Source organism: Lissotriton vulgaris, chromosome 9, assembly GCF_964263255.1.
Source record: "Lissotriton vulgaris chromosome 9, aLisVul1.2, whole genome shotgun sequence".
Taxonomy (NCBI): domain Eukaryota; kingdom Metazoa; phylum Chordata; class Amphibia; order Caudata; family Salamandridae; genus Lissotriton; species Lissotriton vulgaris.
This window is the reverse complement of record NC_141697.1, coordinates 33,392,193-33,416,591: the sequence shown is the minus strand read 5'-3', so window position 1 is coordinate 33,416,591 and position 24,399 is coordinate 33,392,193. Positions and strand designations below refer to the sequence as shown.

The following is a 24,399-nucleotide window of genomic DNA, read 5'->3' as shown; positions in this document are numbered from 1 at the left end:
CAATCCCTCCTCCCCCACCCCATACCTCAAGAACGTTGAAGTACCTGTTGCGGCAGGTTTGGCAATCTGCCCCCAACGGGGAGGGGGGGGGGGGGGGGGGTCGAGGGCTGCCCCACCAAAGGATCCCAAACTTACAGCCCATAACTCACCGGGCCCACCCCCCACAAGTACCAAACCGAGGGGAAAGAGCCCACATAGCCACTCCCTCTACCACCTATGTCAAGCATTCACTCAGTCAAAATAGAGGAACCCCTCAGCACCATCCTGACAACCAGAATCAAGGATCCAACGTCTGTGGCCCAGGCGCAGGGCCCTCCTGGGAAGGGGTATCGCAAGACATGGAGCGCCGCCGGGATCGAGATCTTCTGTTCCCCCTCCGGCGCTGTCCTCTGGAACACTTCGATTGCGCCTCGCTCATAGATTAGTCTGACTCCTACACTGGCTGAGTGTGCACTCGCACTCGTACAGATGAAACTGTCCATTTGAACACCTCCTCCGGAGGTGAATCAAAGAAGTGGGTGCATGATTGGAACACCATTCGCAGGCGAGCTGAGAATAACTGGGCATACAGGAGCTTGAGGTTGGACCAGATGCCAATACGGGAACCCCTGCAGAGTGCACACACGGCAGGCCGGTACCGGACCCACAGGAATGCACCCCTGATCCGGGGTCCGTAATCCACCCAGGCAGGCCCCAATGTCGCCACAAGGGTCTGCCTAGCAGGAGGGTCCCCCCTTTCTTCTTTCCTATGACCCGGCTCTCCCATGTGGCACAGCCGCTGGTGCAGTCTCCCGGGCCCCCTCACGGCCCAACCGACCGCCTAAGCAGGCGCTGCAGAGGAAAGGAAAAGGCTGTTAATGCTCACAGGCACCGGGCCCAAGTAAGCTGCCTATCCCCCTCTGTGTCACAGGAGATAGGGGGGCTGGGCCATACAGGAGGAGAGATGAGGGGGCTGTTGCAGGGTCCTGCAGCCACGGATCTGAGGCATTGAGCGTTGTACTGGTGGCGGACCCCCCAGGCCACCATGCCACTCCTCCCAGGCCCGCGCTGACCGTTAGTGCACCACGCGGCAGCTGCCCGGCCCTGCAGCCTCTGTCTTTGTGCCACAAGATCTCTGGGGTATCCCAGGTCTGATCCACAGGTGAGGCCGCAATCCCCCCCCTGCTGCCACAAGGATCTTTCCCGGGAGGGGGGAGAAATCAGGCACCAGTCATCGATAATAGTGCTAGGCCCAATTCCGAGCTCCCTGGGGACTCCTTCATGCTCGTGACTGTGTATTAGCTGTGAATACAATGGATGGATGTTCCTGTCCAGGTGGCCTGGGGCCCATGTATGAAACCTTGTGGGTCACCCTATGAGCCTGCGTTGCTCTTGGGGCATACCACCTGTTCACCAGTAACTGATCTGAGTCGCTCCCTTCAAGGCAGCTCTTTTTCTTCAGGAATTCCATTGCCAGTGGTACTCTGAGGTTGCCTATCGACTTGCCTTGCAGTGCTGGTTGTGGGTTTTTGCTCATCAACATGGAGAAGGCACTTAAGGTGCAGCAGGGGAACATGGTAAAGTATACCATGCACCAAGCCTTGCCCCAAAGGACCACGAGGCTGACTGAATACCAAAAAATGCATGAATGTGAGCAGCAATGGGTATTCAGGCTGGCCACAAGGCCCTGAGGGCAAAATAGAGAACGTCTCAATGTCAATTTATTGAGCACAAATCTGCACAAAGCGGCTCAGTGTGCAGATGGTGGAGGGTACAGTGATGGAGTTGCAGGCCAAGGTGAAGACTTTGGAAGGGCAAACGTCAACATTTACTGCCAAAAATATCCTGGAAGAGGGCTGCGAATGCAGAAAAACAGTCAGAGAAATAACATCCAGTTCTGTGGCCCCATACTGAATGGGGCCAATGCAGAGTTTCGTGGCGAATTGGATTTGCTGGGAGCAGAAACCATTGGGACGTTCTGCTGAGTTTGCCGCGGAGAAGGGCGCATTGAGCTCTGATGGTGAGATCTTCTCCCCGGGCACCTCTGCAAGCCCTGATTGCATACACCCTGATCTAAAGAGACCAGGACTGTAGCCTCAGGTTCTTGTCGGTCCACGCAGTGAGTGTTTGATCACACTATCACGGCGGACCCGGATTAAACTCTGAGCAATGAACTTGCAATTCATTCTGGTCTTTTCAGCTCGCCTGAAGGTCCTCACGCAGGGCAACAGTCATGTGTTTAATAGAAAATGTGGGGCAAGGCGGCGGCTTGTCCAGTGGTGGCCTCTGGGCGCAACACAGACGGGTGGATAACATATGGGCAGATGGCACAATGGTGAAGGCATACGAGTCCTCTGAGGGATCTGGAACTCATACTGATGGTCTGGGATGAAAAAGAGGATGGCACGGGAGCAGTGGATGATGAGGACCCCTCTGTGCGCTGATGGCACTGGAGCCATGATGTAACTTGGACATAATATTGGTATAGGACTGACTTACTCAACTGCTCTAAATGCCCTTCTTCCGGTCTGTGGGGAGGAAGCGAATGAGGGGAAGGTGGATTTATTTATTTTATTTTGAAAGTTTTATATAGCCCGAACAAGATCTTTGCCGATATCAGAGCGCTTTACAAAGAAGGGGTGCGAACAGGAGAGTGAGTAACAGGCCAATTAGGCGTACACAATTGAAGGCAATAAGTGGGGTAGGTATATGAGGAGCATAGTCAGACAGGTAAGTCAATAAAGCTAATAGTACAAATAGATGGGAGCAAAGACAATCATGTAAATCGATAATACAAGTAATACAAATAGGCAAAGGGATCGAAACGAGTAGTACAGTTCGGTGCAGAGTCTTAAAGAGTCCGAAATAATAGTTCAAGTGTATTTAGCCATGAGAATAGCTTTTACTTCTTTCTTAAAAAGTGTAGTGGAGGAGATGAGCCTGATTTCGGGAGGGAGTGAGTTCCAGATCCTGGGTGCCATTCCTGAGAAGGAGCGTTTATAGGTTTTTTCCTTCCGGAATCTTCAAAGCTTCAGCAGAAGATTGTTTGCGCTTCTAGTGTTTCTAGTACTGCCAGAAATTGTCAACTTCTGAGTTGGGTAACCGGGTGAGCTCAGGTGTACCGCCTTGTGTGTCATGCAAGCGATTTTCAGATGTATTCTGGCTTCAAGAGGTAGCCAGTTCAGGGATTTCAAGTCGGGGGTAATATGTGAGTTCTTTTTTGACCCAGTGATGAGTCTCGCCGCAGCGTTTAGAGAAGCTCTTAGAGGTGCGGTAGTAGTTGGGGGGGAAGTCCGCAGAGGGCGATGCTGCCATATTCTATTCGAGGGATGACTAGTGTTTGTACTGCAGTTTGGAAGTCTTTGGCTGGGAGGAAGGGTTTAAGTTTCCTCAAGGTATTGATTTGGAAGTTCGCTTGTAGGAGAGTAGGGTCTGCAATCCTATGATCACCCCAGATTTTTGCTTTTTACTTCACTGGTTTAGGACTTCTCTGGCTGTGGGCCTGCTAATCAGACCCAGGTGCATTTACCAATTGGTACTGGGCCACCTTATCAGACCCTGTAACTCAGGGCATAGGTGTACCCAGGGCCTACCAGGGGCTGAAGCATGTATTATGCCACCCCTGGATGGCCATCTAAATCTGACACAACTGGCTGCACGACAGCTGGGGCAAGGTGGTGTAATCACCCTTTGCTTTAGATATAGTATACCTATATCTAACCCTAAAATGGACACACAGATTCCTATCAGTCACTCCTATGGCAGGCCTTGACAATCCTGAAGGCAGAGTGCTTGGAATCGTATGAGATGGTGCTCTGGCATGAGCTGAGCCCGTTTGCAGCTTGCGGAACCAAGTCCTAATAGCTGTTCCATGATAACGCATACCATATACTCTTAAGTGCATTATAATCCTCGCGGTTATATGCTATCTTTGGTTTCGCTTTATCAAAACATGTCGAGTAAGGTGTCATACGAATTGTAATACTAACCCCTCGCCAATTCTGGCGACGGGGTTAGCATTCCACCCTTCTAGAGGGACACGACATGTATGTAACTGTGAACCCCGGTTAAAGTTAACTCAAGCCTCAGCATCACAAAATGGATGCTGCCACCACAGACACAAGTCTGACCCCCTGCAGCTGGGAGTCCTTCCAGCGAGGGGAGCTTGGACAAAGGGTTTCCTGTCAGGGGCGGTGCTAGCACCATCCCAGACAGGGTTTTGTGTATCCTGGGTAGGCAGGGCTTTAGAGGAAGGTGACTGCAAGTGGCACCCCGGTGCTCACTATGCATCTGCCGGCTAGAACCAGTTCCAGGGGCACACCAGCCCCTGAGCTGGGGAAAGTCCGGCATGTGAGAGGGGTGTAACCACCCCCCTTCCTGGTCCCACCCATGGGCAGGACCTAGTCGCGTGCCAGCCCCTTTTCCTAGTATAAAGATAGGAGCGGGCCCCCTTCCAAATTAGATCATCTTTGAATCCTGAAACTACTTTCTACGAAAGGAACTCTCGACTTCTTCTTCTCAAGATTTCTCCCTTGTGACTAAGGAGTAGTCACCCTGCACCCGCAGGCACCATCCAAGAACACTGCGGTTTGCTGCACGTCCTTCCTCCGGAATCCGACTGACCAGCACGACGAGACCCGGCTTCCCTGGCACCTCTGACCTCTACCCACATCGTCAGCTCAGCTGAGATCCGTGGGTGCGACGAGACCTCGAGGGACCGGCCATCTTCAAGACTACACGACTCTTGCCCAGCACGACCGCCGAGGGATCCTAGAGTGAGTGCTTTGGGGTCCGAGAAGCCCCAACCCTGAGCAGCTCCAGCACCGAAGTTCAGCCCTCCAGCATCCACCAGACCTGCGTTTGGCCCTTCTGCTTTTTGCTGCTCACCGCGTTGTCTGGCTACTAGCCGCTGGCTTGTGGCCTTCCCGACGACGAACGACTACATCACCACCGCTGGTCTGGTTGCTCCTGACTGGCCCTTGCTCCCCTCCAAAAAGAGGAGCACCCCGGACCCTCCTGGTCCACTCCAGACGCCATTTTGAGTCCACCGCGTGGGCTTGCACTTGCCAAGACTTGTTGCCCCAATCCTGGGTCCAGCGACGTCGACAGCAGATACCATCGTGGGACAGCTCGCACCTCCATCCTGGTCGCCGACAACGCCTCCTGGTCCTTGAGACTGCAGAGCCCAGCGTCGCCCAGTCACCTAGTCGAGGTGACTCCATCCGGTGCCATCCTGGTGCCCATCTAATCACTGGCTAGTGATTCAGAACTTGGTCCCCTCTGCTTACAGGTGTCTTCCATCTCCGATCCAGGCTTGGATCTATCCGAATCTCTTCACTGGTCTCCTGCCAGCAACTTCGTCTTTCAGGCTCCATAGACTGCAACGAGGATTCCCGACGTCTTTCCAGACCTATGCAGCCGCAGCCCCTGGGCTAGGTAACTTCGGCTTTTCGGTGCCCCAGCATAGCCTCACTATCCAAGGGTCCAGATCCTTTTTCGTTTCAGCTCTACCTAGTATGATTTGTCCGATATCACTAACTTTGTAATTCCTAGCATCCATAGACTTTGTCCCGCATCCCGTGTGAGAGTGCACACTCTGCACCCGAGTCCCCTAGGCCTCCTGCTAGTAATCTGAAGTTTCAGTAGACCAGTCCTAGCGATTCCAAACCCTATGAGATTAGTACTTACCTGCTAGTAATTTCGCATTTCACTTTTAGAGTATATGGTTTTTCGTGCCCCTCGGGCATTTGTGTAAATTGTGCAACTTAAAGTATTTTCGTAAGAATTTTGTTGTGTGCTTAGTACCCTGTCCTCAAAGAGTACAGGGCTGTTGTGATCTAAATAAATACACTGTTTATTTTCATAACACTTGTGTGGTGTCCTTTCACTTGGTGTTCAAGGGGTATATGTGATGGTATAACAGCTGGCTTAACACGCCCTCTAGAGTTTAGCCCGAAGACTGCTCGTATCCATGCTACTAGGATAGCTGGTCTATAAGGTTGACTTACAACCAATCATCAATAAGGGTTGTTTGGACTGATATATAATGTTCACTATTCTAGTGAGCACTTTGTATCAGGCCAACATCTCACATCGCTCCCTTAGTTGCCTTGCTGATATGTTGCTGCATGTTGAGATTGGTGTCAAGTGTTATGCCTAAAGATTTTGCTGAGTCCACGATGGTGGGTTGGACATTGAGTGCGGTTAGGTGTTTAAGCCAGATTTGCGTGGTAGAGATCTTCGCTGGAGGTGAGATCAGAAGGAACTCTGTTTTCAGAGCATTGAGTTTGAGATGATTATCGGCAAGCCAGGATTGGGTGCTTCTGATCGTTGAGTTCAGGAGCAAAATGTCTTTGGGGGATTGTAATTTGAGATAAAGTTGGGTGTCATCGGCATACATGTGAAAAGTGTACATTGGATGCTTGTAGCATGGTGGTGAGAGGTTCCATAACTAGGTTGAACAGAGTTGGGGGATAGGGAGGAACCTTGGGGGACGCCTAGCGATACAGGTATTGGCGAGGACATCAGGTTGTTGCTCTTGAATTTCTGCGACCTGTTGTGTAGAAAGGAAGTGAACAGCTTGAGAACAGTTCCAGATATACCCATTCTTGTGTTTAATAGTTCGAGTAAATTCTCATGTTTAACGGTGTCGAATGCTGAAGAGAGATCAAGAAGGATGAGGAGGCCGGTGTCGTTTTGATCTAGGATTTGAAGTGCGTCGTCAATTATGTGAGTCATAGCAGTTTCTGTACTGTTCCCTGCTCGGAAGTCTGATTGAGGGTTGAAGAGATCAAACTGGTCAATGAGTTTAGTCAATTGTATTTTTGCGCATTTTTCCAATAGTTTTGCGAGAGTGGGAATATTGGTAATGGGACGGTAATTGTTCAGATCAGAGGGGTCGGCTGTAGGTTTCTTTAGTAAAGGTGTGACTTGTCCAATTTTGAGGGAGTCAGGTATGGTTCCTTGTTGAAGTGAGCCGTTGATAATTTTAGTCCAGAGTGAGAGAAGCAGAGTGGTAAAGTCTTTTACAGCGTTAGCAGGAAGGGGGTCCGTGAGGTGATTGGATGGTTTCAAGGTGCTGAGCAGTTTGCCAATTTCTTCTGCAGAGTAGGTGCCAAAGGATGACCATGTAGCATTGTTTTTTGGTTCAGTGGGTGCTATGCAGTGGGGCTTGGAGTAGAGGCTTGTGTCAATGAGGAGATCACTCTTTATGTTGTCAGTTTTTTGGGTAAAGAATGCGGAGAAGTCTTCACAGGAAGGTGCTTCGCGCACAGTGCTGAGTGGTTGGGGTTGTTCCTTGGATTGTGTTCTGATAAGCTCAGTTTTCTCGGACTGTTTTTTGCTTGGTCGAGCTGAAGGCTGAAGAAATCTGATTTTGAGCGTTTTATTTTCCTGAAGTATGCGTTTCTCTTTTTCTTCAGAGTTTTTAGGTGCAGTGCAGAGGGAGCTGATCTCCAGGTGCGCTCTGCCATTCGCATGGCTCGTCTGTCCTCATTGAGACTCCCGTCGTACCACGGATTGGAGATTTTAGTGGGAACTCTTTTTAGCTTCATAGGTGCAGCCTCATTAATTATTGATGTCATAGCGTTGAGATAGTGGTCAGTCAGTCAAAATAACTTTATTCGGGTAATTAAAACCATAAAAGCAATACATAGATCATAATACAATAAAATACAATTAAACTAGTTGGACGTGATTGCAAATCCTAAGTAAATCGATTAAAAGATATATAAAAGGGAAAGAAAATTAAAGGTAAAAACAGATTAAAAAAGGTAGATATAGGGAATACATGTTCCGGTAATTTTGGGCTTCCCCCGAACATGTTTTTACAGAAAGTGTCAGGTTTGGTGATGGTTTATAGCAGGAGGTTTTGTTTTGTTTTGTTTGACGGCTGCAATCAAAAAACAAGCTACGCCATATGTAACCTGCACAGAGTTTAACATCTGTAGGTATATTTACCTGGGCAAATTTTAAGTCTTTCAAAATTGGGAAGAGGAATTTTTTGCGGGCCGCCAGGTAATGTTCACAAAGCATGACTAAATGGAGAGTATCCTGTGTGGAAAAGCAGTCACAGGTGCAGGGTGGGGTGTTTTCTGGGGTACCCCACTTTGTATATGAGCCAAGCACAAGATGTATCGGGTTGAACCTGAACCTTATTAATAGAAAACGATGGTATGGTTTAGTTACATATTTGAGATAAGGTTCCATAGCCATGGACGACGAAAGTTGGTATAATGACCTTACCATTGGCTTGCAGAGCTCAACCGCTTCCCTCTCTGTCTCCAGCAGATTTCGAAAATGTTGCTTGACCCACTTAACATCCTCTTTCTTGAGGCTCTGCGGTAAAGAGTACATGTCCGGACGCCCTAGCCTGGCACATGCCGCTCTAACATATGCCAGCAGGGGTATGCTATCTGCTTTATCCAGAGCCAAACAGTCTTTGAGAATGCAGTGATTCAATGTGATCTCCTCATTTGTCCAAGTTTTGATCCAACATAACAGTGGGGACATTTTTAGGAGATCAGAAACATATCCCAAACCTAATTCATTATGGATGGAATATATAGGAGATGATTTCGGAAGTGACAACAAGGCTCTAATAAAGTTATTTTCTACAACTTGAATTCCTGGGGCTGAAACATATCCCCAGATGTCTGCCCCGTAAGAAGCAATTGCCACACATTTGGATCTGTAAATGCGGGTCATGGCCTCCATGGGTCTCGAGCCAAGTCTTTTAGAGAAGTGCATGAGGGCTGCGGTGGATCTACTGACTCCATTCTCCTTTAGTTTTAGTTGAGCACCCCAAGTACCTTTTTCGTCGAAGGTGACCCCTAAATAACAAAAGAAAGGTACCCTCGAGATTGTAGAGTTGTTACAACTGAAAGACCTGAGCTTCATGTTTTTCTTCCGTGAACCTGTAACCATAACGTGGGATTTAGCTGCGTTAATCTTTAGGTCCAGGGCTTCCATGAAACCACCAAAGTGATCCAAAAGTCTTTGCAGGCCCGTACCTGTACGAGCTAGAAGGACAGCATCGTCCGCCTATAGAAGGACCGGAATGGGTGACCCCCCCCCATACGCGGCGTGTCCAAAGTAGCTGAATTCAGGGATTTCCCCAGGGAGTTAATGTACAGTGTAAAAAGGAGAGGGGCCAGAATGCAGCCTTGTCTGACCCCTCTCCCAGACCTAAACTTCTTCGTACATCTTCCTTCTCTTGTTACCCTGACAGAGGCGAACAAGTTTAGATGGAGATCGTGCAAAAAGTTAACCAAGGTAGTGTCCAGATCCAAGTCTCGTAAAATAATCCACAGTTTTGAACGATTAACTAAGTCGAAAGCAGAAGATAAATCCATAAAACCCAAATAAAGTAGCCCCCCCTTCACCACAGTGTATTTGCTGATAATAAGGTGAAGGTTTAAGCATTGATCCATGGTCCCCCTATGTGCTCTAAAACCATACTGCAAATCAGATGGGATCTCGCTCTCCTCAAGCCAATCCCCAAGTCTCTGCAAGATGACTCTGCCCAAGATTTTAACAGCAGAGTCCAGCAAGGAGATTGGCCTATAGCAGGCGGGGTCCCCCCTGTTCCCCTTCTTAAAAATGGGAACAATAATGGAGGTAGACCAGGAAGAAGGGAAACCAGCTGTAGGTATCGCGTTAAAGACATTAGTTAATATAGTAGACCAAAATTGCGGATACTGGATGTAGAGATCAGCAGGGACCCCGTCAGGTCCAGGGGCTTTGTGTTTACTTGTGTTTTTGATCGCCCTTTCTACCTCAATGATATTAAATTCCATAGCCAGGTTGGACGGATCGTGAACACTGACTAGCGAGGTTGGTGCCATGGATTCATAAATCTGTTCGAAGTGGGAAAGCCATTTATCATCTTCACACAGTCCGTGTCATTTTTCCCATCCTCAGAGAAAAAAGGCTGATTCACGATGGCCCAAAACTTTTTGCTGTCTCAATACATCAATGGCTAGTAAGCTGTCCCAAGCTTCCTCCCTAATTTGAGTCTTGCGTTTGATAACCGCACTTTTATATTCTTTCATTAGGTTAGCCAGTAATGCCCTGTCTCTGGGTTTGTTTTAGTGCTTTCAACAGGGCACTGTGTTTTGACGAGCATTCCTTGTTGAACCATTTGTGGGTTTTCTTACAGTCTTGCGCGCCAGTCCTTGCCTCCAGGTTCTTAGAGATCCTTGCGCATATATCCACATAGGCGGCCACTACGTCAGGGCCCGAGGCGGTAGTATCGAAGGAAACTGCCATGTTAGCCTCCGTCTCTTGTGCTAATGTTTGGAAGAACTGATCAGGGATAATCCTCTCCCATTTTAAACGCCTTCCCTGGTCCTTAGACGTCAGATCTCTTGGGGCTGCCACACCTGTCATTCTACCATTCCGGAAGCAATCTAAGTCCAGCATTAGGAGGACAGGGTGATGGTCACTATGACTAGCAGTTACCACCCTATACTCATAAGCCTTTTCCAAGACCCCGGTTGATACAAAAATATAGTCTATGACGGTGTTGGCGTCTCTCCCGATGAAAGTAGGCGCTCTAGGCTCGTGTTTGCCCTGGTCTGGTTCAAATAGATTTAAATTCGCAAGGAGAGTCTCCAGGCCCTCGCCCTCCTTCGTGTGTTCAAAGTGGGGAATGCCCTCTGTCGGTAGTCCCCCATATCTATCGTTGTAACAGTCCCCCTCACAGGGGTGAATATTAAAATCACCCAGGATTACCATCTCTGGGACGGAAATGCAGTCTTGTCTATAAACTGACAGAAAATCTGACAGAGGTCAGATGCTCATTCTCGCAGGAACCCTCTTTGGAGTTGTAAAAGTTAATAAGCAGAAAAATGTGAATCCGGTAAGGTCCACTCCACCACTAACGTGTTCGTGGGTGCTGAATCTAGTCTTTTGAAAACCCCCACCAAATTCAGAGAGCACAATGTAAGTAGGCCACCCTTGGCTCTTCCTCTTACTCCCGAAATAGCTGGAGTAGAAAAACTACAGAAGCCATCCAAGGAAAAGCTCTTAGTAGTATCCCATGTTTCTTGGAGTGCCAGGATATCGTGTTTTACGAACCCTTGCCATATGGGGTCGGAGGCCTTTGCAGATAGACCCGCCACGTTCCAGGTAATAATTTTGCAATATTGTAGATCATGGTTAGGCGGGTTATGCGTTCCCCGAATCTCGCCAACAGCAAGGCTTTTGTCGTGCGTTGGAGGTGAGTTTAATTTTTCCAGAGCCATCATAGTGGAATCCCTTCTTGGATGTGTAGGAGTAATCTGTTGGCTCTGTCCGGTTGGGGGGGTCCTGTGTTTGTCAGTCAACCCAGTCTGTGGTTGATAGACATTCAAAGCGATTGGCCATAGGAAATTGGAAAGGATTGTCTAACCCATTTACAAACTGATAGTAATGTTGTGGTTGGATATGATGTGGCCCAAAGAAGGGACCGCCTTGACGCGGTTTACCTCTTCTTCTCCTTACCAGGTTCCATCCCGCATCCCCCCCCCTCCTCCCAACCATGGGGTTGTCTATCCCATGGGGGGGTGAATCTCTGTCTAGGTTTAGAATCATGTGGTCCCTTTAGCCAACTCCCAACGATTATCCACTTGATTTTCTGGTAGATAGAAGTAGGAAAGAGGTCTAACAGTCACAGTGCTTTCCTGATATCTAGGGGGTCCACTGTTACATATGAAGTCTACAACCTCCGTATTCTTGAAGGTGACCACTACGCAGTCCCCTGGTAGGTTTTTTCTATTACCTCCTACCCACGGAGTTCTTTCTACCATTAGGATGTTACTCGGTATGCTTGGTGGGAGGGGATAGTTTTTGGATAGCCAGTGGCAAACTTTTGTTTTTTAGAGCCTGATACGATTCTACTTCTGATGGAGATGTTTCGTTAACACCGGTAAGAATAACCACATAGGGACAGGCATCAGGAGGAAGATGGATGTTTCTGCGAGTCGTGCCCTTGGCTCTGACGGGTGCATCAAGATTTAAGGATTGTGATATGCCATCGCTCGATGCGGCCTGTAGAGTTGGGTTAGTTTTTGATGATTTCGGAATTTGGTCAGTTTTCTGAGTTTGGTCTGTTACAGAGGTCTTAGTTTTAGAGCCGTCCTGTATTGGAGTGTTACTTGATTTCTTAGAGGCAGCACTTTTAATCTCCAGAGCTCTGTTAGCAACCACAGAAGGCTTGTTGGCCATTTTAGGTGGGTTGGTGACCTGAGCTGTCTTATTATTCAAGGTGAAACTAGGAGCACTTATTTCCTTATGTATGTTCTTTAGAATAGTTTCCAGGCAGCGTAACCTTCCCTCTATAGGTTCAAGCAATGCTTTTAGCATATTAAGAATAATAGTATTGTCTGTGCTTAAACCAATTCCTTCCTGTGATGATATTGCTGGGTTGCCAGCTCCCACACTCAACTCCAGAATTTCCTCCAGACTTTGATCGATAATAGTATCGTCTGGTAGGCTCAAGGGTAGGCCATTCTTGGTGGATTGCAAACCCCCTGTGGGAATGGATAAGACTACTAGAGGGTTATCCCTAATGGCGGGATCGGAAGTAACCTTTGGATCATTAGGGACAGTTTGCGCCTTCCTCCCTTTAGGAATGGATGATTTATTAACCTTTCATTTTTGTTTAGGGATTGCCCCTTCTGTCCGGCCCCTTTCATTTATAGCAGTTGACGTGTTAGGAGAGTTTGACTCACTTTGTTGCGCTCCACTCTGTTATGAGGTTAAGGTTAGGAGAAGCCTCCAGTTCCTGTTGGGTGTTTAAAACATCCGGGTCTCCAGTCGCCCCGGTGCTATGTACCATGGCCTGGATACTCGACCGTGAATCGGTGATAGGCGTCTGTGCCTGGGCAATGAGGCCCAGAGAGGAACACTTGGCCATGGCCAGGTCTTGGGAGACTCTCCTGTCCATGAGTATTATTCCCTCATCAATTAAAGCATGGGTGCGGGTGATAAAGTCATCCGGAGTTCCAGTAAGTTTTTTAGCTCCTGCGGCAGCCATACTTCTGGTTTCCCTACAATTCATAACCAGTGTTTCCTAACAGTGGTAAATAGGGAGAGCTAAGGGAATCCGGCCAGGGTTTGTGGCCCAGGCCAGGCTCCTCAGGCCTCTGAGGGCCACAGAGGGCCCGCCCTTTGCCCGGGCTTCGCTCGGCGTCCCGCTCGCGTCCCGCTGAGCGCCTGCCCGTTGTTTTTATACCGAGCGTTGCAGCCGGGGGGAGTGTCTTGCTGGGGGCGCAGCCGTGCACACCTGTGCAGCGCAGGGACTCCTGGTCTTGAGAGTCCCTGCGGCTCGCGCCCTCAGTTAGCTCAGATGTTACCTCCTCCTTCCTCCTTCCGCAGCTGTGCACAGTCCGCCGGCCTCAACCCCACGCCACACGCCGCGCAGCGGCACCCGCGAAGCGGGTGCTGCAAGTTGTTACCGTGCGGCGGGGCGGTCAATCCCTCCTTGGATACGGGGAGGCCAGCTGGCTAGCAGGGGCAGAATGGCGATTTGGCGTTCTATGTAGCAACAGCACCCAGTAAGTTCCTTCGTGCAAGGGTTCCCGCTTACTATTGCGAGGCTTCCTTCTTTTGTCTGCTGGTCGGCCGTGGGGCGTGTCTTGCTGGGGGCGCGGCCGTGCACACCTGTGCAGCGCAGGGACTCCTGGGTGGTCAGTCAAGGATTGAACGTCCGTAGCTCCGGTAGGTGGAAGTAGGCGATTGCAACTGTTAGGAGGCAGAGAGCTCGGGTTGAGTTTTTTCAGGTCTCTTTTCCAGGCTTTGGGCTTGGAGGATTGAACCGGGTTAAATTGAACTTTTTCATTGATGAAGAATGTGACAATATGATGATCTGACCAGTCGTCGTGTTGGATGGACTCGAGTGGGATAGAGTTCTCCTTGGAGATAAGGTCGAGGATAGAGCTTTTCTCGTGGGTCAGGCTGTTGCATATTTGAGTGAGGTCAAGGGCATTGAGGAAATTTTTAAGACTATTTACCACCGCGTCATTGCGATCATTCCAGTGGAGGTTGAAGTCGCCAAGGTATATTTGGGTGAGCTGCCGTCCGGAATTGGTTGAGATCATATCCATGATTTGTTGGGAAAAGATGAGGTTGTCCCTGGGTGGGTGGTATATGCTGTGCAGAGAAAATATCGGTTTGCCCTCACTGATCATGTCGAGGCAGATGTATTCATAGGATGTTGGGGATGGTAGGGAGGTGGAGTTGACTTTCAGAACAGAGAGGTTGTTCCTGTAGATGCATGCGATTCCTCCACCTGTTTTGCCGGACCTGTCAAGTCTAATGATGTTGTAGTTGGGAGGAACCAGAATATCCATTATAGGTGTAGAAGATTGTTAGCCAGGTTTGAGTCAAGATGATTAGGTCAAGGTCCAGTGTTAGGATGAGATCAGCGATGGCGGCTGAGTGTTTCGAGGCAGATTTACAGTTGAGGAGAGTGCATTTGAGACGGGGTGTGTTGAGGGTGGTAGAGGGTTCTAGAGAGAGAGAGGGATTTTTCTAAGGTTGTTAGAGATGGAGATTCTGCTGTTTCGTGTGGGGGGTCTAAGGGGATTTGAGTGTATCGTGGGAATGGTGAGGTGTGAGGTGGATGTGTGATTTTGGGGAGCTGGGTCGTAGGAGCGGAGGAGGGTGAGTGTGTCGAGGTCCGAAAGAGGGTTGCAGGGGCGACGAGGGCGGTTTTTGCGATTGCGAACAATGATTGAAGTCCAGTGAGGGGAGTGTTGAGTGAGAGTCAACCGGAAGGGTGGGGGGCATGTTGGGAGGGGAGGTGGAGGTGGGTGAGGGGTGTCTGGGGTGTGTGGAGAGTAGTTCTTTGATGTGGATGTCTTCTTTGACCTGGATGAGGGTGGCCATAATCTTGTCCAGCGTGGGTAGGTGTTTGAGGTGGGAATGGAAATCGGGGGTGAATGACTGACCGGGGAATTAGCGTGCAGGTGGGGGAGTGAGCTGGTGTTCGTGCAGGGCTCCGTTGTGTCAGTGTACGGGCTGGTGCTAGGGGGGAGAGCGGGTTTAGGCGGGAGGGGTGTGGATGAGGTAGGGAGGAGGTTGGTGGTATGAGTGAGGGGTGTGGATGAGGTAGGGAGGAGGTAGGTGGTATGCGTAAGGGCATAGGTGGTAGACGGAGAGAACAAGGTGGAGGATTGGTATAGGTTAGTGGTGGTGGGAGTGCAGGACGAGGGGGTAATGGGGGCTGAGAATGGGGGTTAAATGGGATTGGAGATGGTCCTGTTGTGAGGCGGGGGAGTTAAATTAAGAAAGGAGGTGTGTTCTGCGTAGTTAGTTAGAGGGCAGTGGGGACTGAGCATGGGGGGGATAAAGGGTGGGATTTGTCGTTGTGCATGTCGTTCTGGTGCTGAACTAGGTTAGATGTGTTGTAGGTGGGAGCTGTGATGTCAGGGGTGCGAGGAGTGGTAATGGTATGCGTGGAGGTCCGAGGGTTGGTAGGGGGGGTGGGGGTGCGAATGGTGTATGAGGGGGAGAGATCTGTGTCTGTGTTTGAGGAGTGTGTGGTAGCTACCCGGTGCTGAACTAGGATAGAAGGGTTGTGGGTGGAAGCTGAGAAGTCAGGGGTGGTAGGTCTGTCTCTGAATGAGGAGTGTGTGGTAGCTGCATGGTGCTGCACTAGGTTAGAAGGGTTGTGGGTGGGAGCGTGAAGTCAGGGGTGGTAGGACTAGAGGTGATATGGGTGAAGGTCCGCGGAATGGAGAGGTGCTCTTTGAAAGTGGGGAACAGGTTGTCTAATAATTCCAGGTTCCTGTCTGTGGATTGAATTAGGAAAATCCGGTTATTGTAGATAACGTAGATATTGTAGATGGGGGACAACCGGTAAATGTGACCAGGCCTGACAAAGACAGGCCTCAATTTGCTTTCTGTACATCACCTACAAAGGAGACCAGTTCAAAGACACTACTGCCCCTTGGAGGTTGGAGTGGCAGAACCTATCTGCTGGGGGTCCCCTGCTTAGGCTGGGTGTCTGCCCCCAGGTTTTTTACTCTCTTCACTTTCACTTCGTGTGGGGAGGAGAATGTAGGTGTTTGAATTGACGCTTGGGAGGGTTTAGTCTGTAGTTACACTTGGGACGAATCGCCAGTTGAGGGAAAGTTGTCTTTGCCCTTATGTGGTAGTGGGTTGGGGGGAGAGGGCAGTTAATGTAAGAATGGGAAGGGGGATACAGTGTTTGCATGATATGTAATGTGATCAAATGGGGTGAATGACATTGCAGTACAGAGGATCCTGGTGGATGCCATCTGTGACCTGAATTGAAAGGGTCCCTTGTAACGTTCAGGAGATAAAGGACTGCTCCTAGCAAGGTGTAGTGTACTATCTTTTAAGGTATAATGTGCAGATTGTTTCAGGGAATGTATCTTCTGGCTCATGAGTGGGAAAATGGAGGGGTTCCTTGTTTGTGGCTGCTTACTCTAACTTTGCTAGCAGTGTAATGGCATGGATTGCTGCTGGCAGTCCCTTTATGTAGAAGGCAGTGTTCTTGGACCTCATATGTGAGGTAAAACGTCCGCCTCTGCAGAATATGCATGTAATCATTTGTATTGCAAGACCTGTTCAAACTAATAGCAGTAATAATTGTAAAACATATCCTGGAGCTCTCCTTAACGGGTGTGCTGGTCTTGCTCGCCTAGTGTGGTCCCAATTTGCCAGAGGGTAAACTCCAGCCCTACTTTCAGCAAACTAAGCATTGTAATTAATTACCTTTGTTTGTCCCCACTGTGTAAGATTAGATTTTACAGTAGTTGCTATTTAATGAACTCCCTTATTTTATAGACTTCAGCACTGTTTAACAGTTGAGTAATATCACAACATGTGGACTTCCTTATAATGTGCTTAACAATTGTTTTTTACCTGTTGAAGTTGTACAAAAGCAAGGTCTGGAATCCAAATGCTTCATGTAGGGTTCTAGTCCTTACACAATGGCGTCCTCCGGCAGGGCCGTACCAGAAGTCCATCAGCAGATAGACTCCTGTCTAACAAACACATCCTTGAATACCTACAGTACTTGAACACTTGAAGTGACTTAACGCAGCAGCCTCCTCGCTGGGCCCAGACCACTCACTCAACTGGAGGAGCAGTACTATGACTGAACTTTTCTTCACTGAACGTGGCTTGTACAATATTCCACCAGCCCTGAAGAAGACTTTCATTAATAAATGTGTAGGTGTACAAGTCTAAGTGGCCATTAGTCATTCTACAATCATGAAAGAAATAATTAACTTACCAAATGGACGAGGAGAGTATTGAAACCTCCAGGAAAATGTAAATGATCGACCACAAAAGGGCTGCATAGTACTGTTTGGACTACATCACGGAGGGTCAAAACATGTACCGAAAGATTTATAAACATGTAACCACCTTAGGGTTACACCACAGGACACCACCTAACAATATGCACTTGTTGTGACCTTATATGACACAAAGATTAATGTGATGAGTTAATGTAATGTTTTGATGTTCTGTATATTTTTTATTGTGTTGTGCGTAGAAGGATTTATATAATTGGTACAAAAGTTTTTTTTGGCACGCCATTAAATGGGTCACGGGTGGTATTTGAAAGAAAAAACAATGACATGACGTGGTAAGTATACTTTATAATAAGACCTGTATTATCTTTTTGGGTGTACAACTTTATATTAACAATGGATATATGGTAGCAGAGTGATCAAAAACGAACCTAAAAATGTACTATGGTCATAAGATGACCATTTTAGATACCAAGGGGAGCATCTCCAGTAATTTAAGATCACTAGTATAGGGGGTATCTTCACACTCTTCAAAAGTTTGATCCCGGCCCCCTAGGTCCAGAAAAGGATCACTCCTCGTTACGTCAGACATGGCTTTCATAGGGAGCATCTTCAGAGATGAGACTCTGACCTTTCTTTTGGACTCTTAGAAAAACTGTGGGCATTGAGCTCTACAACCTCAACCATTCACATTTGTACCCTTTTTTATTACCTTTTTGTTATATTACCTTTTAGTGCAATGACGAGGTAGATCAAGCCTATTTGTGGTATGTATAGGTATATTGGGAGTTATGGGGAGGTTGTACTGTCACAAGCACCCTCACTGGTGTTATCTGGGAGCAGTGTTATGCTCTCAAGTCTAGTCCTCTGGTGCTTTCCCATTCTGGAGCTCAGATTGGTTCTATTGTGTCCAGTCAGGCTGCTGCTAGGGTATGCTCCAGTTCAGGAGGATTCATGGGCATTACCTCATTCAGTAGGTCTCATCCAATCTGTTTTTTCACTTCTGGAGGCCTTAACTGGGCTGCTGACCACTTCAGAGGTCTAATATAGTTTCAAAGACTTCATGTGTGCTGTTGTCCAATTCTGGCAGCGTCATCTTTTTAGCACATTTCTGGAGGTCTGATCTGGAATATTGCTTCCAGAATTTGAGCTTGTAATCTAGAGACCCCCCCCAATATCCAAATTCAATACCTGTGAGATGCTGGTGATCAGCTTTGATACGTTTTAACTAACAGACTGAGAGGGATTTTGGAAATGTGATGGCTATGTGCATTCCTCAGAGGACTAAACGTGGTACCCAGTAGAGTATATGCCTCAAGGGAGAGGATGTGGTTTGAAACCTATTGCTTTCAGTCTAAAACCCCCAGCATAGTGGTGAAGGCAAGAACATTACACAAATACGAAAAACCCTACAGCAATGGTGAGCAGTGGTTTCATCTAATCTAGATTGGAGAGCCCCCTACCCCCTTCCAAGTGGACTTGAGTTTTAAGAGAAGGCATACAAGTGCCAGACTGGATGAGGATTGTCCATCCCTCATCTAGAGTCCCGTTTGATCTCTATCTGGCGGAGGGACACCTGATTCATACTCTCTTTAATGTAGCTTGACCAGCACCTCAAAATCAGTTAGCAGTAGCTTTTGTGTATCAGATGTTAGATCTGTCAGTTTCTACATCTTGACTATTGATTAAATATCCACTGATTGTAGTTTTCTGTTTCTCCGTAGTTGTTGTCCAGTGGAATTTGGCAGCGAGGAGAGGAAGATGAAGGCATTTATGGATTCTTGCCTAAAGATATCCGCAAAGAAGTAGCCCGATCAAAGAGGCTGGTAAGTGAGGTCTGCATTTGTGCAGATAGGATTAAACCAACCCTATTCTTGTTCCACATCTTGTCTCCAAGTTTCAACAGTGCTCCATTTTTTTGCTGATTCTTTGAGATGTTATGATGGTTTGGGGTAAACACAGGCTGTTCATTTTCTATTTGGTCCTGTCCCATGCTCCTCTGCTGGAAGTTCTTTATTCTACTCTTATACATCGTCCCATTCACCTCTGCCCATTGTGCTTTGGCAAAATCCCCCCCTTGCCCACTTCCAATACAGTTCTCCAGGAACCTGCAGACCTATCTGAGACACCGGTGGGATGGAGTGAGGCTTTTCATCATGAGCCGGAAAGCTAAGAGCCTTAAGCGGGATCTAAATCCTCTATCCAGGCCTGGGTCCAAACGGGTAAATGGCAATTATCCATTCAATTTCATTTCACCGCCACCCACAAGATAAAGGCTTCTGAAAAGCCCAGGTAAATTGCCAGAAATGCTTGGGTAGGGTGGAATGTGTCTAGATAACTCGATAGAGCTCGAGCAGCGGCTGTGGGTGCTTCAGTTTCATTATCAGAGGACTTTGATATTCTGACACCTTGTAATACCTCTGCCCACTTGCATGACCCTGAAGCTCATTTTCAAATTAGATTTTGAAAAACAAATTTAATTTAATGCTCTTTTGTGGCCGCATATTTGAATTATTTTATTTTTCGAATATTGGGGGAATCTTTTGTAGGTTCACATGCTTGAATTGCTAGAAGGGGGAGTCACACAGTACATTAAAAGCAGTAAGTAAAGACTTTAACATTGAAGTTAATGGAGAAAAAACATTCACTTTAATATCTCATCCAAGTCATTGGGAATGGTTCATATTCAAACCAATTAGTCGACACCACCCTTGAGAACCCTCTCCACAGACTCCAGGCTCTGAGATTTTCTACCGTATGTTGTGTGAAGGGAGTATCCCTGAGCTCTTAGTACTTTCTCTCTTGTCCTACTGAACAACTCTTTTCTTCAGATCAGCATGTCTTCTACAAAAGGTCTCAATGTAGGTTTTGTACTTCTGTTAGAAGCACAGACTACACTTGGATGATCCCAAACGAAGTGTATTTATTGCCTTCACCCTGATCACCAGGTGAGAGACTGAAATCTACAGAACTTTCGCTCAGAAAGCTAGGAGAGCTAGAGAGGGAAGCCTTCTTTGGGGGCTCAGAAGTTGAAGACCAAAGACAATCCTCTGTCTGACGACCGTGATTCCTCCCTTAAACCTACTGCTTCTAAAAAGGTTGTGAGGTGGAATTGGTCTCGCCTAAGGCTGGAAAGGTGTTTAACAACCAGCACCATTCTGCAGAATCTGATGATTAGCCCTCCGCATCTAAAAAGGTGTGCCTCTCATATGGGTCATTCCGTGCCCTCTACACCTTCTAAGGCCGCCTCTAAGGTAAAGACAACTTCCAGGTCTCTACTGGAGACTATTTAGTCACCTCAAAGATGCTCCGTCAACGATAGTCATCGACACCTTTGTTGGCGAAAGCTTCTGTTGCCGCGACGACGAAGTCTACCTTCTCATCGCCTCAAACTAAACCTATGTCATAGTCTACTTCTGTCGACCATAGTTTCAATAAAAGTGAGGCCTTCTACATAGACAACAGCATCACCTATGAAAACAATGAAGAAAAAAGGACTATCTTGGAAAGAGTAGTCGTCGTATACGTCCTCCCTGCTGCGGTTGCCAGCGGCTCTTAAGAGCAAAAATTTCTCTTCTGAGTCAGCCTAATTGACAGCGACCCCCTCGACGGACTTGAAGACTATGTCCACTGGCTTGTGTCTACCAACATCAATGTCCAGGATCTCGACGGAAGAAACGTCGACTGCCTCGTCGCCGGTTTTCTTAACATCGTCTGCATTTACTCTGTCGACTGTTTCTTCGTCTCTGATCTTACCCGCAACTCATGATAATGGATCCGATTCGACGTCCACGAAGGTGCAAGCTGCCAAGGACACTTCTCCTAGTAAGGATTCTCCCAGTCCTCCAAAAGTAATCTTTGACTATGGGGATGATCAGGAAGAGGATTCAGATGAACAGAGCAGGTTTGGCATGGCTCGCAGCCCTTCAGACCTTCAGATAAAATGCCTGGAGGATGATGAGTAGGTTAACTATCCTCAGGACCCCAACCAGGATAGACATAGATAACAAATAATTCAAATGCCTGTTTCCCTAGTATCAAATCTGCAGCACATGTTGGAAGATTACTACAGCAGATTCCCTCAAATGCTGATTACTCAATAGTCTTTGATAATATGTACCATTTTTTCCACCACCTGCGGCACCACAACTGCAGGGTCCAGAGAATCTCACTACTGATGATTAACTCCTTGGTTGCTTGAGAGATTTTCCTCCCGTGCTGGCCCATAATGTTAATGGGTGTGTTCATGACGAGCTCAGCTCGTCATGAGCACAGCTCAACCGTGCATGAGCATCGAAGGGGTTAAATAGAGGAAGAACAACTGGATGAGGTATCACTACCTAACCAATGGGACGGTTATCAGATGCAGTCTCCTTCAACCGCACCTCCAGTGGCTTCGCCACCTCAAGACTTGGGGGGTTTTCATACTCTTATGGAAAGGGCGGCAAAGAGATTTCAGCTTTCCATGGTCCTCAAACAAGCTGGTTCTTTCCTATACGATTTTAAGGAACAAACTAAGACTGGTTTGTTCAGTCCCATAATGGGTTTTATATGGGAAGAAGGCCTGAAGGTAATGCGAACAGCGGCTTCAATTACAGCAGTTTTACCTACGTTGGAAAAGAAATATAAGGCGCCTGACAACTAGCCTGCCTGCCTTCTAGAGCAACAAAGCCGGATGCTGTGATTTTCCAGGCAGCCCAACGTCATGTCAGAAATCCGGCTTCACCCCTGTCCGCCGCTCCTGACAGACGACTTCTTGACTCCATTTGCAAGAAATTCTACTATGGCAGCAACCACGGTGAGAGCGACAAACTCTCACTATTCTAGGTAGATACGACCGACATGTGGTCAGACATTTCGCCGTTCATTGATATATTGTCTGAGGACTGGAGGGCAGAAACCAGGAAAATTCTTAAGGAAGGCGATAGGATCTTGGCGGAAAATTGTTGATTGTGCTGTCCATGTTTTGTCGACAGGTTTCTGTCAGTTGTATGGGGCTGCGATACTAAGACGTCCAGAATGGTTGAGAGCCACCTCTTTCCGCCAGGAAGTGCAAACTAAAGTCATCGATAAGCCTTAGGATGGCGAATCCCTGTTTGGCCAACACATTGACTGACTAAGCGCTACAAGCAATAAAGAAAGATTCGGATACTGCAAAGCGGCTAGGCATCCTGCAGCTTAAGAGACAGCCTTTTCGTGGTGCTAGAGGCTGGGGTTCGTCTTCCTTCGAGGAGGTTCTAACTACTAAAAACAGTTCCAAGTATATCGGGGGCAATCTCGATAGAAGTCAACACCACACCACAGCACCAGCAGTCGTATAGGCAACCTCCTGCTGCTTTCTACAGGCACTATAGGGACAAAACAACCTGTAGAGGCAGAGATGCCACCAAGAAGCAGTGACAAACACCTGATGTAGGCCACAAATCACACCAGTTCTTTCAGAATTGGTGGGAAGATTTCCTGTTTCCTCACCAAATGGTCTATAACAATTGACGGATGGTTCCTAGATGTAGTTTCCAACGGTCCCATTTTGGAATTGGAAAAGATTCCTCCAAATTGCCCACCCAGAGGTCCTTTGCCTCCGCATCTATTGGAATTACTCGCTCAGATAAACAAGCATTAGAAATGCAATAGGTCTCGCAGCATTAGAGTTAGTGCTTTTAGAATTGTTAATGGGTTTTTTTGTAAATCTTTAGCATGAGGTTGAGGGTGAGCGAGGGTGAGCGAGGGTGAGTGGGGGTGAGTGGGGGTGAGTGGGGGTGAGTGGGGGTGAGTGGGGGTGAGTGTGAGGGTGGGTGAGGGGTTGAGGGTGAGTGGGGGTGAGGGTGAGGGGTTGAGGGTGAGTGGGGGTGAGTGTGGGTGAGGGGTTGAGGGTGAGTGGGGGTGAGTGTGGGGTTGAGGGTGAGGGGTTGAGGGTGAGTGGGGGTGAGTGTGGGTGAGGGGTTGAGGGTGAGGGGTTGAGGGTGAGTGGGGGTGAGTGTGGGTGAGGGGTTGAGGGTGAGTGGGGGTGAGTGTGGGTGAGGGGTTGAGGGGTTGAGGGTGAGGGGTTGAGGGTGAGTGGGGGTGAGTGTGGGTGAGGGGTTGAGGGTGAGTGGGGGTGAGTGTGGGTGAGTGTGGGTGAGGGGTTGAGGGTGAGTGGGGGTGAGTGTGGGTGAGGGGTTGAGGGTGAGGGGTTGAGGGTGAGGGGTTGAGTGTGGGTGAGGGGTTGAGGGTGAGGGGTTGAGGGTGAGGGGTTGAGTGTGGGTGAGGGGTTGGGTGAGGGGTTGAGTGTGGGTGAGGGGTTGAGGGTGAGGGGTTGAGGGTGGGTGAGGGGTTGAGGGTGGGTGAGGGGTTGAGGGTGGGTGAGGGGTTGAGTGTGGGTGAGGGGTTGAGGGTGAGGGGTTGAGGGTGGGTGAGGGGTTGAGGGTGGGTGAGGGGTTGAGGGTGAGGGGTTGAGGGTGGGTGAGGGGTTGAGGGTGAGGGGTTGAGGGTGAGGGGTTGAGGGTGGGTGAGGGGTTGAGGGTGAGGGGTTGAGGGTGGGTGAGGGGTTGAGGGTGAGGGGTTGAGGGTGGGTGAGGGGTTGAGGGTGAGGGGTTGAGGGTGGGTGAGGGGTTGAGGGTGAGTGGGGGTGAGGGTGAGGGGTTGAGGGTGAGTGGGGGTGAGTGTGGGTGAGGGGTTGAGGGTGAGGGGTTGAGGGTGAGTGGGGGTGAGTGTGGGTGAGGGGTTGAGGGTGAGGGGTTGAGGGTGAGTGGGGGTGAGTGTGGGTGAGGGGTTGAGGGTGAGTGGGGGTGAGTGTGGGTGAGGGGTTGAGGGTGAGGGGTTGAGGGTGAGGGGTTGAGGGTGAGGGGTTGAGGGTGAGGGGTTGAGGGTGAGGGGTTGAGGGTGAGGGGTTGAGGGTGAGGGGTTGAGGGTGAGGGGTTGAGGGTGAGGGGTTGAGGGTGGTTGAGGGTGAGGGGTTGAGGGTGAGGGGTTGAGGGTGGGTGAGGGGTTGAGGGTGAGGGGTTGAGGGTGGGTGAGGGGTTGAGGGTGAGGGGTTGAGGGTGAGGGGTTGAGGGTGGGTGAGGGGTTGAGGGTGAGGGGTTGAGGGTGAGGGGTTGAGGGTGGGTGAGGGGTTGAGGGTGAGTGGGGGTGAGGGTGAGGGGTTGAGGGTGAGTGGGGGTGAGTGTGGGTG

The 24,399-nt window shown here is 48.8% G+C and overlaps 1 protein-coding gene across 3 annotated transcripts in view; it reads left to right on the top strand.

The window, feature by feature from the left end:
• The window catches only part of G2E3 (G2/M-phase specific E3 ubiquitin protein ligase), a 446,104-nt gene that overhangs the window by 132,473 nt on the left and 289,232 nt on the right, over positions 1-24,399 (top strand). For all 3 annotated transcript variants that reach the window (XM_086936985.1, XM_086936986.1, XM_086936987.1), the window contains exon 5: positions 18,974-19,075. In XM_086936985.1, coding sequence (XP_086793111.1) covers positions 18,974-19,075 — 102 coding nt within the window. The remainder of the gene's footprint in view (positions 1-18,973; positions 19,076-24,399) is intronic.